Source organism: Pteropus vampyrus, unplaced genomic scaffold, assembly GCF_000151845.1.
Source record: "Pteropus vampyrus isolate Shadow unplaced genomic scaffold, Pvam_2.0 Scaffold23, whole genome shotgun sequence".
NCBI classification, from domain to species: Eukaryota; Metazoa; Chordata; class Mammalia; order Chiroptera; family Pteropodidae; genus Pteropus; species Pteropus vampyrus.
The window spans coordinates 9,882,059-9,894,157 of NW_011888804.1; the positions used below are offsets into that span (position 1 = coordinate 9,882,059).

The 12,099-nt window shown below is 57.2% G+C and overlaps 1 protein-coding gene across 5 annotated transcripts in view; it reads left to right on the plus strand.

Annotated features, from left to right (window-relative positions):
- Window positions 1–6,617, plus strand: part of DGCR2 (DiGeorge syndrome critical region gene 2) — a 75,455-nt gene extending 68,838 nt beyond the window's left edge. For 4 of the 5 annotated variants that reach the window (XM_023528265.1, XM_011355909.2, XM_011355908.2 and 1 more), the window contains 3 exons: window positions 1,140–1,292; window positions 2,266–2,502; window positions 3,834–4,090. In XM_023528265.1, coding sequence (XP_023384033.1) covers window positions 1,140–1,292; window positions 2,266–2,502; window positions 3,834–4,090 — 647 coding nt within the window. Of the gene's footprint in view, window positions 1–1,139; window positions 1,293–2,265; window positions 2,503–3,833 lie in introns of all 5 variants that reach the window. The other variant, XM_011355907.2, reaches the window with a different exon arrangement.
- The last annotated feature ends 5,482 nt before the right edge of the window (window positions 6,618–12,099 follow it).

The window sequence follows — 12,099 nt, forward strand, 5'->3', positions numbered from 1 at the left end:
CCTGCCCTCAGTCCTTCCCTGTGTCCTTGGGAAGGCCTTCCCTGCCCCCACATCACAGAACACATGTCCCCTTCACTTCTGATCCCTTTACCCTGCTCCGTTGTGTTGGGTACTTCACATAATTTAGATTCATGTACAGCGTTATTATCTGTCTCATGTGCCTGGAAGCTCAGTGAGGACAGGGATGTCGAAAGGTCCTGTTTGTCTCCTGGGTGCTCAGAACCACCTTTTGAGCAGGAGGGCTCATATTCAATACCTGGAGAGAAGCAAATGGTTTCTGCAGGGGTCACTTCTCCTCCCTGGGTGTGTAGAGCACGGCTCTCTCTTGGTCTCTTAGGAATGCTGATCCTGGAAGAAGAAGGCTTCCTTGCTCACTGGCTGTCCTGGGCATTTGCACACAGCAGGTGTCCGAGGCCTACAGCACTTGAGGAAAGATGCCCAGTCACCCAAAACAGATGAGCTGGGAGAGGCCAGGCAACCTCTCTGACCAGGGAGATGGGTCCCCCATGACACCTGAAGCAGGTGGAGGGGGTTCATTGCCTGTGTCATATTAAAAGATTTTTTCCTATGATCTCACTAATGTGGAATCTAAGGAACAAAATTAATGAACAAACAAAACAGAAACGGACTTATAGATACAGAGAAATCGATGGTTGCTATATGGGAGTGGGGTTTGGAGGCTGTGTGAAAAGGGTGAAAGGATTAAGAAGTACAAAGTGATAGTTAGAAAATAGTCACGGGGATGTAGAGTGCGGCGTGGGGAATGCGGTTAGCGGCGTTGCGGTGCCTGGTGCTGGGCGGGTACCGGACTGGTCGAGGGGGATCACTTTGTGGATCGTGTCAGTGTACAGCCACTGCTGTACACCTGAAACTAATATAAAATAGTGTCGAATGTTAACTATAATTGAAAAAAAGTTTTTCCCTGGCCCATGACCTGCTGCTGTCCTGTAGAGTTATCACTATTCTTGATCTTGAGCTGTTTCGTTTCTGCCATCTATGCTAAGATTGAATCGTGAAGCAAGTTGCCTTCTCCACGCAGTTGCTAAATGGAGGAGGGCCATGGCCTTCTCATAGCACTAAGCACCTTGAGTCAGGACCTCTTTTTCTGAGCGTGGCCGGTTCCCTTCCTTGTCTGACAGATGGGAACAGCCTGTTTGACTCCATGGCCAGTGGGATGCGTCTGATCGTTAGCTGCATCTCCTCCTTCCTCATCCTGTCCCTGCTGCTCTTCATGGTTCACCGGCTGCGCCAGAGACGCCGGGAGCGCATCGAGTCCCTGATTGGAGCAAACCGTGAGTGTCCCAGCCCCTGCCTATGATGGTCACTGTGCAGGCTGGCCCCTGAGTGTGCTCCCAGGGTGTTCCTACCCCACCTACCCACCTGTTCCTGGGCTGAGCGCACACCTGAGGTACTAGAGGAGCTGTCCAAGGGACCTAAAATCAGAGACACGGGCACATGGAGGCAGGACGCACCTGCAGTGCCAGCTCACCCTGGGCTTCCCCGCCCTTGCCCTGGCCTTCTGAAACAGGACAGCCATGAGTGTGGGCCTCCTGCCAGGTAAAGGATCAGCAGATAACCTTGGCCATTAGACAGCTTATAGAGTATGGCTCACCCTCCTCGGCCCGATTTGCCTGCAGCAGCCCAAGCCCCCAGTAGAGCTTCCGAAGTCACCCCTTGTCTCAGTGAACAAGCTAGGCCTTCCCAGTCCCATGTTGGGCGGAGCGGTACAGGTGCTGGCAGGTGAAGGAGGGTTCAGAATCAAGATGGCAGGATGCTGAGGAACCATGCAGAACTCTGTTAGGGACCTTGGCACCTCCCAGGGAGCCCAGGTCAGTTCTGAAGTCCCCACATCAGTATGAGCCGACACAGTTCTTCCCAAGACCCTCTTCAGTTCTCACAGAGCTGCAGGGTGGGCAGAACTCCAAGGCAGTCATCAGACACCCAGAAACATGTTAGAACTAGAGGGACGTGGCAATGGCTAAAGCGCAGCAGGCAGACCTGAGGCCGGGCTGGCAGCAGAAGCAGCAGGCTGCAGTGATGGTTATATGTGGGCGAGGGGCAAGGATGTACTACTAATGGAGTGGACCTGAGCGAGTTTCAGGGCTTTTATGTGGGCCCCTAATACGGCTGACAGGTGAGCAGCTGGGCACAGGGCTGGAACAGAATGCCTGGCGCTCTGGGCCTGGAGGCGCGGGGATAGGGTCAGGAGCCAAGCAGCATGTCTCCCAGTGACGTGGTCCTGTGCTTGTTTCATGCTTCGTGCAGTGCACCACTTCAACCTCGGCCGCAGGATCCCTGGCTTTGATTATGGCCCGGACGGGTTTGGCACAGGCCTCACGCCACTACACCTTTCTGACGACGGAGAAGGCGGGACTTTCCACTTCCATGACCCTCCACCCCCGTACACTGCATTCAAGTACCCAGACATCGACCAGCCTGATGACCCGCCGCCACCCTACGAGGCCTCCATCAACCCTGACAGCGTGTTCTATGACCCCACAGGTGCTTCCCCCACGGGGAAAAGGAACAGCCTGTCACCAGTTACCCGGCCTGTGAGGCTGGAGACCCAGGGGGCCTCCCCAGTGCACAGGACTGTGAACCCCACTTCTCCCCAGCCTTCTCCTGCTCTCTGGTTTTCCCTTTAAGGTGTAGCTGCCACCTATCAGTGGGCAGCTCTTCACAGGGTTGCACGTGTGGGTGATTTCTGGGCTGTAAAGATGCATGTGCCTGTGTGGTAAACTGAAGAGGTACCACCACGATGACCCCCTCGTATCCTGAGGCAGTTTTGTGATGGGGAAAGAGGCATTGTTTCTGTGATGTTGGGCTGATTACTTGAGTTTGTTCCTCAAGGCTGTGCAGCAAGGAAGGAAATGCAGGAGCCTTACCCATTGCCTGGCTTGTCCCAACCCTTTGTGTATGGTGCAGGCTCCCTGTCTCTTTTCCCTATTACACTCTGAAACACACACGCACCCCTGCCATGCGTCGTAGGCCCCACCTCGAGGTGGCCGGCTCCTTGCATGCCCACACAGCACAGCAGGGTGGCGATGTGAGGCCAGCACTGCTGTGTTCTTGGTCCTGTTTATTCATTTGGTTAGCTGGTACCGCTCCTGTGTGGTCCGCCTGCATAGGAGAGATCCGGATTTGACCCTGGCCCTCGAGACAGATTGTCAACATTTGCTGTCATGGGGACCGGGGTAGAATGAGCTTCCTGCCAGGGATACTACTGGGGAGCTATGGGGCTCAGAGCCTCCACGAACCGAGCTGCAGCAGAGCAAGTGATCCCAGGGCAGGGCAATAGGATTGCTCGGGCCGTGGGCATTTGGCCAGGAGGGGCACATATTGGGACCCAAGCCATGAGCTGAAGGAGGGATGGAGCCTGTGGTGATATGGAGTGGTACAACGAAGTGATTGGGCTGCCACAGAGCCTCCGTCAGACCTGAGCTTTCTGCAGACCCCGCGCAGTTTGCAGGGCCGGCTGCTCTGGCCCCATCTCCCGTGCTCATGCTCATCCCCGTGTTCCAGCCATAGCTCCTCGGCTGGGGGCTGTGAACACTTCCATCTGCCCACCTGCAGCCCGGTGACCCCTGCTTTGACCCCCACTGAGTGTGAGAGGGTTTCTGTCTCCCCTCCCACGTACCAGGGCTTGCTCATGGCTGTCACTCTGCACCTTGCACCACAGCCCGCCACTGTTGGGAGGGTGAGGGGTGAGCATGGCAGACCCCCAGCAGTGGTGGCAGCATTCAGGCAGGGGGAGTGTCTCCTGGTTCTCTCCTTGTACCCTCTTCCCCATGCCACGTCCACTGCCCTGCTGACACCCCTCTCTCCTTCTGCAGACGACGATGCCTTTGAGCCAGCAGAGGCTGGGCCACCGACACCAGGGGATGGCGACAGTGAAGGTGTGTCGCCCCGGCACCTGGAGCAGCCTCTGCCCCCTGCAGGGGCCTCCCTGGCAGACCTGAACGACTCCGCCGACAGCAGCAGCGCCCTGCTCGAGCCCCCTGACCCCGCCCAGAGGGGGAGTGCCCCAGCCACAGAGGCACTGTCAGGGGGTGGTCACCACAGCCGTAGCTCCCTCAATACCGTGGTGTAGAGGATGCCCGGCCTGTGGCCCTGAGGCGCAGGGAGCACCTTTTTGTCATCAAGAAAACTGATCCTTGTAGAGACTTGAGGGGCCCCTGCATGAGCTTGGACCCAGCTGCACTGCCGTACACCCCACGAAGGCGTGTGTGTGAGTGCAGAGACTGTGCCAGCCTTCCAAGGGAGCAAGCACCTGCACCCAGTCTCCTTGAGGGCTTCAAAAACATGCATAGCTTTGGGTCACTGTTTTTTTTCTTTTTAAATGGCAGAAGAATGACAAAGTTTATTTAGACCACACGTTTCAGAAGTAGGGAACAAAGAAGTCACTGTGGTCCTGGGCAGGGGCCAGATCACACCTGGCTTTAGTGGGCTTGCTCACTGCAGCACGCCATCCAGAGGAGTCTGCAGCCCAGCCACCGAGCCCCAGGGCTGCCATGGTGTGCCCTGCTGGCCGCTGTCCAGGAGGGCACTTCCTGCCTCCGGGGTGTTTGTGGACTGTCAGGATTGTCTTGGCGGTGGGTCTGGAGGTTGCTACAATAGTTCCTCTGGGGATGGCCCCCACAGGTCCAGCTGTGAACATGGCAGGTGACCCTGCCCCAGCCTGGGGGCTGGCCTTGGGCTCTTGTGCCCAAAGCCCTGAGAAGGGGAGCTTGGAAGGAGGTCGAACTCTCCACTCTGTCTTTCTAGCTGGGCTCTGCGAAGCCCAGTCCTGTGCCAGGAGGCTCTGGCCTCACCCTATCAGATTTCTCCCCAGCATTGCTGTGCATGGCTCCCCCAGAAGGCAGCTCTGGAGTTGGGCAGAAGCTCTTAGCTATGCATGAGTGTCCTGGCCCTGGACCCTCTGCTGGGGCTTGGGGGCTAGCTGGCTCTTGCCTGTTACCCTCTGGAGCCCCTTTCCTGTTGAATTTGCCCCTGGGCCTGGCCTGCACCCGCCCCCACCTTTTTTGTGCCATAAAGGGTAGTTTCTTTGTGGGGAGGGGTGGCTGTAATTAACATTCTGGGCTCTGTCCATCTCCTGAAAGTCCACTTCTTGCACGCCACCGCTAGAGCAGAGTGCCCAGTGACTGCATGCCACCTTCCTGTCCTCAGCAGCACAGTGCTGGGTGCCCTGCCCAGGGGCCATTTGACCGAGGGACCCTGTTGCCTGTTCCTGGGCAGTGGTCTTGTCTCCTGACATGGGACTTTTACCATTTCTGAGGTTTGGAGATTAAGCGGGTTCTGTGCGATTTTCAGCACATCCATATCTTTTCTACGTTGACTGTCTGGATCTTTTTTTGTGTGTACGTGTGTCCGTGTGTGTGTGTATGTGTCCAAGTGTTTGCAGATGGTGGCAGTAACACAGGAACTTGGGCCTTGCTTTCCTGGGCCAGGTCTGTGCCTCTCCCCCTCGTCAGAGTGCAGAGCCCTGCTCCTGGTTCCCCTTGCAGCCTTTCCAGACCAGCATGCAGCAAGGGGAGGGCTGACTTGAAGTGGGTCCTTCTGTGGTGCTTTGTGGTGACAGACCTCAGTGGCACAGTCTAGTTCTAGGTGCGTTCTCATGTTCTAATTGGAAATAGATTTCGTTCTCCCAGTATGGAATGAGATTCTTGAGTTGCTCCACAGAGCTGGCCGGAGGTAGGTATTTTGTCACTGAACTGCTCATTTTGGGGCTCAGCCTACAGGAGGCTCCCTTTGCCAAAGGACTGATACTCTGTGAGTGGCATCTGGGCACATGTACCCCGCTGGCTGCTTAAGACAAAGCAGGAAGCATGTCATGCCTCCAACATATGTTAGGCACAGGACAGCTGAATTCCAGAGCAGCAATCACAAGTCTTATTGGTACCAGGTGAGGGTCCTGAGTGGGCCTGCTTTGGGGTGACCACCCCAACAGAGCCCTACAGGGCTGAGACCCCATAGCCCAGGGTCCCTCCCAGCCTGTGTCTCTGGCCCAGGCCTTAGAACCATGTGTACAGGGCAGGGTGGCTGGACGAAATGTGTGGGACTGAGGGACTACTGGGAATAGGCATGTAGGAGGCCCTGAGAGGAGGGTGGCCTAAAGCAAACAGACCATGGGGGCTCCAGAGAGTAGGCCTGCTTCTGGACTGGCCAAGGTTCTGTCTAAGAGTGTGTCTCCAGGAGTTGGTGCCCCAGTAGCCAAGCTCTGCTGGAGCAAGGTTGTAAGGGGAAAGCTGGGGTCTACCCAGTCCTTCCCGGCCTCCCTCTCGGTCACCACCTTTTGTAAAATCTGTTTGTGCTCCATAGTCCAACCCTGGTTAAAACTCTCGTACTCCTGTGAGAGACAGGGCCCCTGCCCCACATACACTGGGCCCCTCGAGGGACAGTCCAAGCTCTTGGGCAGGGCCTCCTCCCCCAAGACCTGACCTGCCTGATGGAGGTGGATGTTGAATCTGTACGTTGTCTCAATGCCTGTTTTTTATGTTTTCCTTTCACTAAGGGTTTTTAGTTTGGGTTTATTTTTGGTTGGGTTGACACTAATCCTTAAGATGCTGTGAGAACCATTTCCTCCAAATGCCAAATAAATTTGTGTTCTGGAAGAGGCATGGTTAGTCTTGGTGGAGTAAGAGGCTCTAGCGAAGTTGGGGCCAAGGCACGGGTGTGGGGATGGGCGGATGGGGGAGTTGGGCCATGTGTGGAAGCCAGGGGCAGGCTCAGAGCACTGAGACCCTTCGTCCTTTCCGTTCTCATACAGTGGTCCATTCAGTAATTTCCTGGTACGTGATTCAGATACAAGAGGGCAAGAGGGCACCAAGGGGACTCAACCTCGGGCGGGTCCTTGTGCTCACCTTCCTAATTCAGCCTCCTGGCCTGAGTGCTCCAAATGGTGTTGGGGAAGAGACCAGGGTTAGGAAAGGAACAGGTGGATCCCCTGGCAGGGATAGGAACTTCAAGGAGGCCTTCCCTCATTGCCGAACACATCTGCAGGGTGCTGGGCTGTCCTAGGCACCCTGGGTGTCGTCAGCAGTGCAGACAGTGCCCAGCCACTACGTAGGGGCTGTCTGATTTCCCCAAAGTGGGAAGAGCGTAACCTGGAGATTGTAAGGAGATGCTGGTGCAGAAGTATTTCCCACCCCCACCCCCACCCACCCCACCTCTATGCACTCAGCCTGCTGGTGCTCACATCTGCTCTTTCAGACAGTGTCCCCTTCTCTCCTGGTCACACTAAGAAGCAGAGAAATCGGCCACACTTTCCAGCAGAATGAACTGAGGCTCAGCTCCCGCCTGGGGTCTCTTCTAGGGCTGCTGAGGAAGCTGAGTTCCCACTTGGGCTGGGTAAGGGGGCAGGCTGCACTTCACGGAGACCTGTAGATGGAGCGAGCGGTCCTCCGAAGGGGACAGCTGGAAATGGCTCCATCTCACACTGCACCTGGTCAGCAGGGGCGGGAGTAGGAGGACTTATGGTCTAGGGGGTGTCCCAGGCCCTCGGCAGATGGAAGAGACTCCCTCCTATACCCTCCGCACCCCAAACCCTCAAGTCAAGGGCACTGGGATCCAAGGTACCTTGCCCCTTGAATTTCTGTCCCTCTTGCTGTTCTTGTCATGTCACTCCTGATCCCCAGTCCCCATTACCTAATCTGCAAATGGGCATCTTCGTAGCTCCCCCTCCTGGGAGTATTAATTGGGGGAATCCCCAAGTAAAGCATTTAACTCTGGGAAATGCTGGAGATTGTTGCTGGCAGGAGGCCCTGGGATCAGCCCAGTGAGCCCAGAGCTCCCTCTTCCCTGCAGGTGGCCATACCTGGGCACCACCCCTCCTACCCTTTCCCAGAGCCCACAGAAGGGGCACCTGGTTTTGCACCTGCCTGCCTTGCAGTGGGGCTGGTGGTAGGAGTGGAGGGTGAGCCCTAGGACTCTGCCTTGCTGCTCTCGCCCCCGTTAGGTCCTGATACTGGGGAGTTTCTTACCAGGAGGAGATACTGAGGTTGGGGCCATGGGAGAACACGGTCTGCACAGGCCGCTCCTGGCCTAATCCTTGCGCTCCCATTCTTGGACCCTGGCTGGGATGAAGTTCAGAAAGGGCCCAGTTGGTTTTCCCTCAGCTCAGTCCCCTGCCCACTGTCCGCAGGCACTTGGTGCTATGACTCCCACACCCCAAAGTGTGGTGAGGACAGTGTTGTGTGAAACTGGGATGGGTCTGTGTCCTGTGGCCACTAGACAATCCAGTGCATTCATAGCCCCAAGGCAGTCAGCATGTTGCACCTCTGTGGTTTCTGTGGATTCTTGGGCCACAGCAACTGGACACCAGGCAGCATGCATGTGACCATCCCTCTGTGTATGTGTCCATGTCCATGGCTACTGTGATGTCCAGTCCTGCTGTGTGCCAAGTTGCTTGTAAGCCTGTTACTGTGGCCAGCCCACATCTGAGCGGGTGGTGGAGGTCACCAGTGTGGGTGTGTGACCATGTGCTAAGAGATCTTCCGCCCTCATTCCCTGGGTGACTGTCTGAGTATGGCCTAGGTCAGGTGGTGCCTGCCTGTATAAGTTTTGTGGCCAGGCCAGGTTGGGGCAGGGGTGGTAGTTGTGCCCTGTCTGTGTTGGAAGAGGGAGGAGCTGAACTTTTCTCTGGTTATGTATGGGAGGGAGGGAGGGGCCACCTTCCTTTGTATACCTCCAAATTGTCTCCCAGATCACCACCCCCACAGACCCCAGATCTTGTTTCCTCGGGCCCCACCCACTGGAAGGAGATGGCCCCTGCCTGTGGGGCTCAGCCCAGTTCTCCATCAACACTGACCTTCACATGGTCCAGTGTGACCCCACCCTTGGATCCTTTGTCTTCCAAAGCTATGACGGCACCTCCAGGCCCACGGATCCTAGAGAATAATGGCCATACAGGTCAGCAAACTGGGTCAGGACAGAGTTAGCAACCTCTCACACTATTCAAGGGTCAAAGACCCCACACACGCAGGAGTCAGAAACCTCCACGAATAGAAGTCATGGGTTAAGCACCTCTACGCAAGAATGGGAACCCTGCCATTCACGCGCACGTGCACACACAAGAATCAAAATCTCCGCAAACGGCACAGGAACCCACACACGCACGGGTCCAGACACCCCTACCAACGGCAATCAGCCATTGCCCCCAAGACCATGAGTCAGGTGCCAGCATGGAAGTAGTGCCCTGGAAGTAGTCACAGCCCCCCACAATCACACACAGCTGTGGTGAGTCAGGACTGCATGCAGGGTGGAGATTCCACTGTGGTCTCTGGAGTCCCACCCCACTGGTCAACAGAGGGACCTGGACACCAAGGTCCCTCTGGGGCCTCTTTTCACAGAGCAGACTGGCTTGAGGGGAACCCTAATGGCACAAGGATTGTAGGTAGGGGAAGAGAGAGGTGTCATGTGCACCCTCACTGGCCCACAGAGCCTCCTGGGGATGTGGGGACTGGGCTGCCACTGCCTGCCTACCGCCCGCTGCAGCTGCGCTTCCACCGGCTCTGAGAACAGCCTGGACAGGCAGCACCGCCCCATGGCGGTCAGCTTGGGCATGGAGTGGGGTGGTGGAAGTGCCCCATGAAGGCCAGTGAGCATAGCACAGGCAGCTGTGCCTGTCCAGGTGCACGTGGTTCACATGAATACACGGTACCATAGCATGGGAGAGGCACGAGGTCACCCTGATGGGCTGGCTGTTCTGGCAGCGCTGTTGGCGGTGAGGGAGGCACCATGTGACTCCTGGCAAGGACGGGGTGGGGCTCTGTAATTCCCTGGGCTTCCAGAATGGAGGTACATGGGAGTCTGTAGAGCAGGGAGGGAGGGTTGGGAGGACCTAAAGTGTTTATAGGATTTAAAGTTTCCATGGGAGGATGGGGCCAGTGGGAAGTGGTGGATCTGCAGGGTCAGTGAGGGTGGACCCCCCCCAGCCAGCCCGCCTCCCACTTAGTGCCTCTGCTAGACCCCTTTGGAGACCCCCCCATTTAGAGCCCCTCCCGCTTGGAGCCCCATCCCCAGGAACCAGGCTCTGAAAACACCAACTTCTCGGCCCTCATGCCTGGCCCGAACATGTCTGTGTGTAGTAGTACTCAGCTGAGGGGAGCTGGGGGCCTGGGTGTCTGGACCCAGGGAGGCTGGTTCCAATTCCGCCTCCGTCACTCACCAAGAGTCTCTGTTGTCGACTTCTCTGCTAGCCTAGCTGCTGCCAGGTGCCTTCGGCCTCTCACGCCACTACCACTATGCTGTGTCACTGACCATGCCTGGCTGCAATCCGGTGGTGCTCTGGATGGTCTTCAAGGACATGGTGCCCATTGGGCACGTGCAGGTGGAGCCGCTTCCCTTCCCCTGGGCCGAGCTGCCTTCCCCACTGCCTGCCTCCCTCCCACCCTCCCACAGCCTGGCCTGTCTGCATCTTGGCCTGTCTCTGCTCCATACCCTCAGGTAGCCCAGTTCCAGACCGTGCCTCAGGGTGGGCCCCCAGGCTGTCACCCTGCGCCCCACATGGAGAACTCCAGCCACAGCAGCAGCCTCTTGGGGGGCACAGCATCTGACTTCTCGCACCTCCATCTGTGCAACAACCCCACCCCTCACCCACCCCCTGGCCCTCGTGCTCATGCTCTGTGCTCGGGGTTCTGCTGGGCCTGGGGCTCAGCCTGGGGGTCTGGCAGGGCCCCTAAGAATCCAGACACGAGACCTTTCCTACAGTAAATGACTCACAGAGTGATCTTGGCCTCATATGGCTGAAGGCGGAGAAAGAGGACTGGGACTCAGTGCCTCTCTCATAGAAGCTGGATTCCTGGCCTTAACCCCACTGAGGTTAAAATGTACCCCTCCATGCAACAGGGAGGCCCCTACGCAACCCTCCCCAACCCCACCATAGCCAGTCTCAGAGCCCCATCCAGAACCCCCAGATCCCTCTCACAGGAAGAAGGCGCCCCCACTCCCAACCTATACATTATGTCCGAAACCCCTGGTGAGATGGAAGGAGAAAAATTAGCAGGTTCTAGAAACACCACATGCTAAAGTCTAAAATTACACATTTTATTCCAAAAGTGAGCTGGCACCAGGTCACTGTGAGTGGTTAAATGAAGACTCCAACTGATGTTTCCCCAAGGCCAGGTGGTGAGAAGCGCTGGTTCCAGGATCCACTGCAGGCTGCACTGGGTGGATGGGTCCTGGCGACAGGGACAGCTAGTGAAACCACACCCAGGTGACACTTGTGGAATCTGAGTATAGGTGACACTTCCTGGAGAGACACCGGTGTCCAGGAGATTCCCTGTGGTGAGTCTAAGTTAAGGGCTAAGTGTCCTAGATATCACTGTCCTGCTGCCCAGATGGTCTGTGTCCAGGTGGCGCTTTCCCGTGGAAGCTGTCAGGAGAGGGAAGCTGGCCAGAGTCGGGCTGCTATCCAGTTGGTATCCCATGCAATGTGGTTATATATCCGGGTGACACTGATCTGAGTGATATGGTGTCCAGGTGTCACACGTGTCCCTGATTGTCTGCTGCTTGGTGTGTGGGTCACACTCTATATCCCAGTGCATGGAGGCCTTGCCTCCTCCTCAAGGCCTTTAAAGAAAAAAACACACGCACACACAAAACCCCGCAAAACCCTTCCCCCTAGGCCAAGGAGCTCTCCCTCCTGCCCTCCCGGACCGAGGAGGCTCTATGCTTCCTCCAACCCGGACTCAGTCTCCAGCGGTGATCGTGAGCTGCGCAAAGCTGTCCACACTTCCCAGTCGCCATCCCAAGCCTTCCACAACCGATACTTGAGCGCTCGCAGGCGTCTTAGGACCCTTCCTCTCCCAGCCAGGCTCCATGAGGGGTCAGATCTGTCCATTCGCCCCTCCAGCCAGCGGCGCCTCCGGCACCGCGCCGCTGGCCACTCTCGGCGCGCCCGCCCTCAGTCCCCACCGCCCTGCGAAGCCCGGGGCGGCACCGGCGTCTTCTTGAGGTTCTTCCGGGCAGGAGCCGGGTTCGCGCCATCGGCGGGGCCGTCCGAGGCGTCGTCGGTGGGCCTGGTGACAGCGGCCAGGGCATTCATGGTGCCGAGAGCCCGCAGCAGGGCAGGCCCTCGGGGCGCGGCGCGGGCGACGGTGC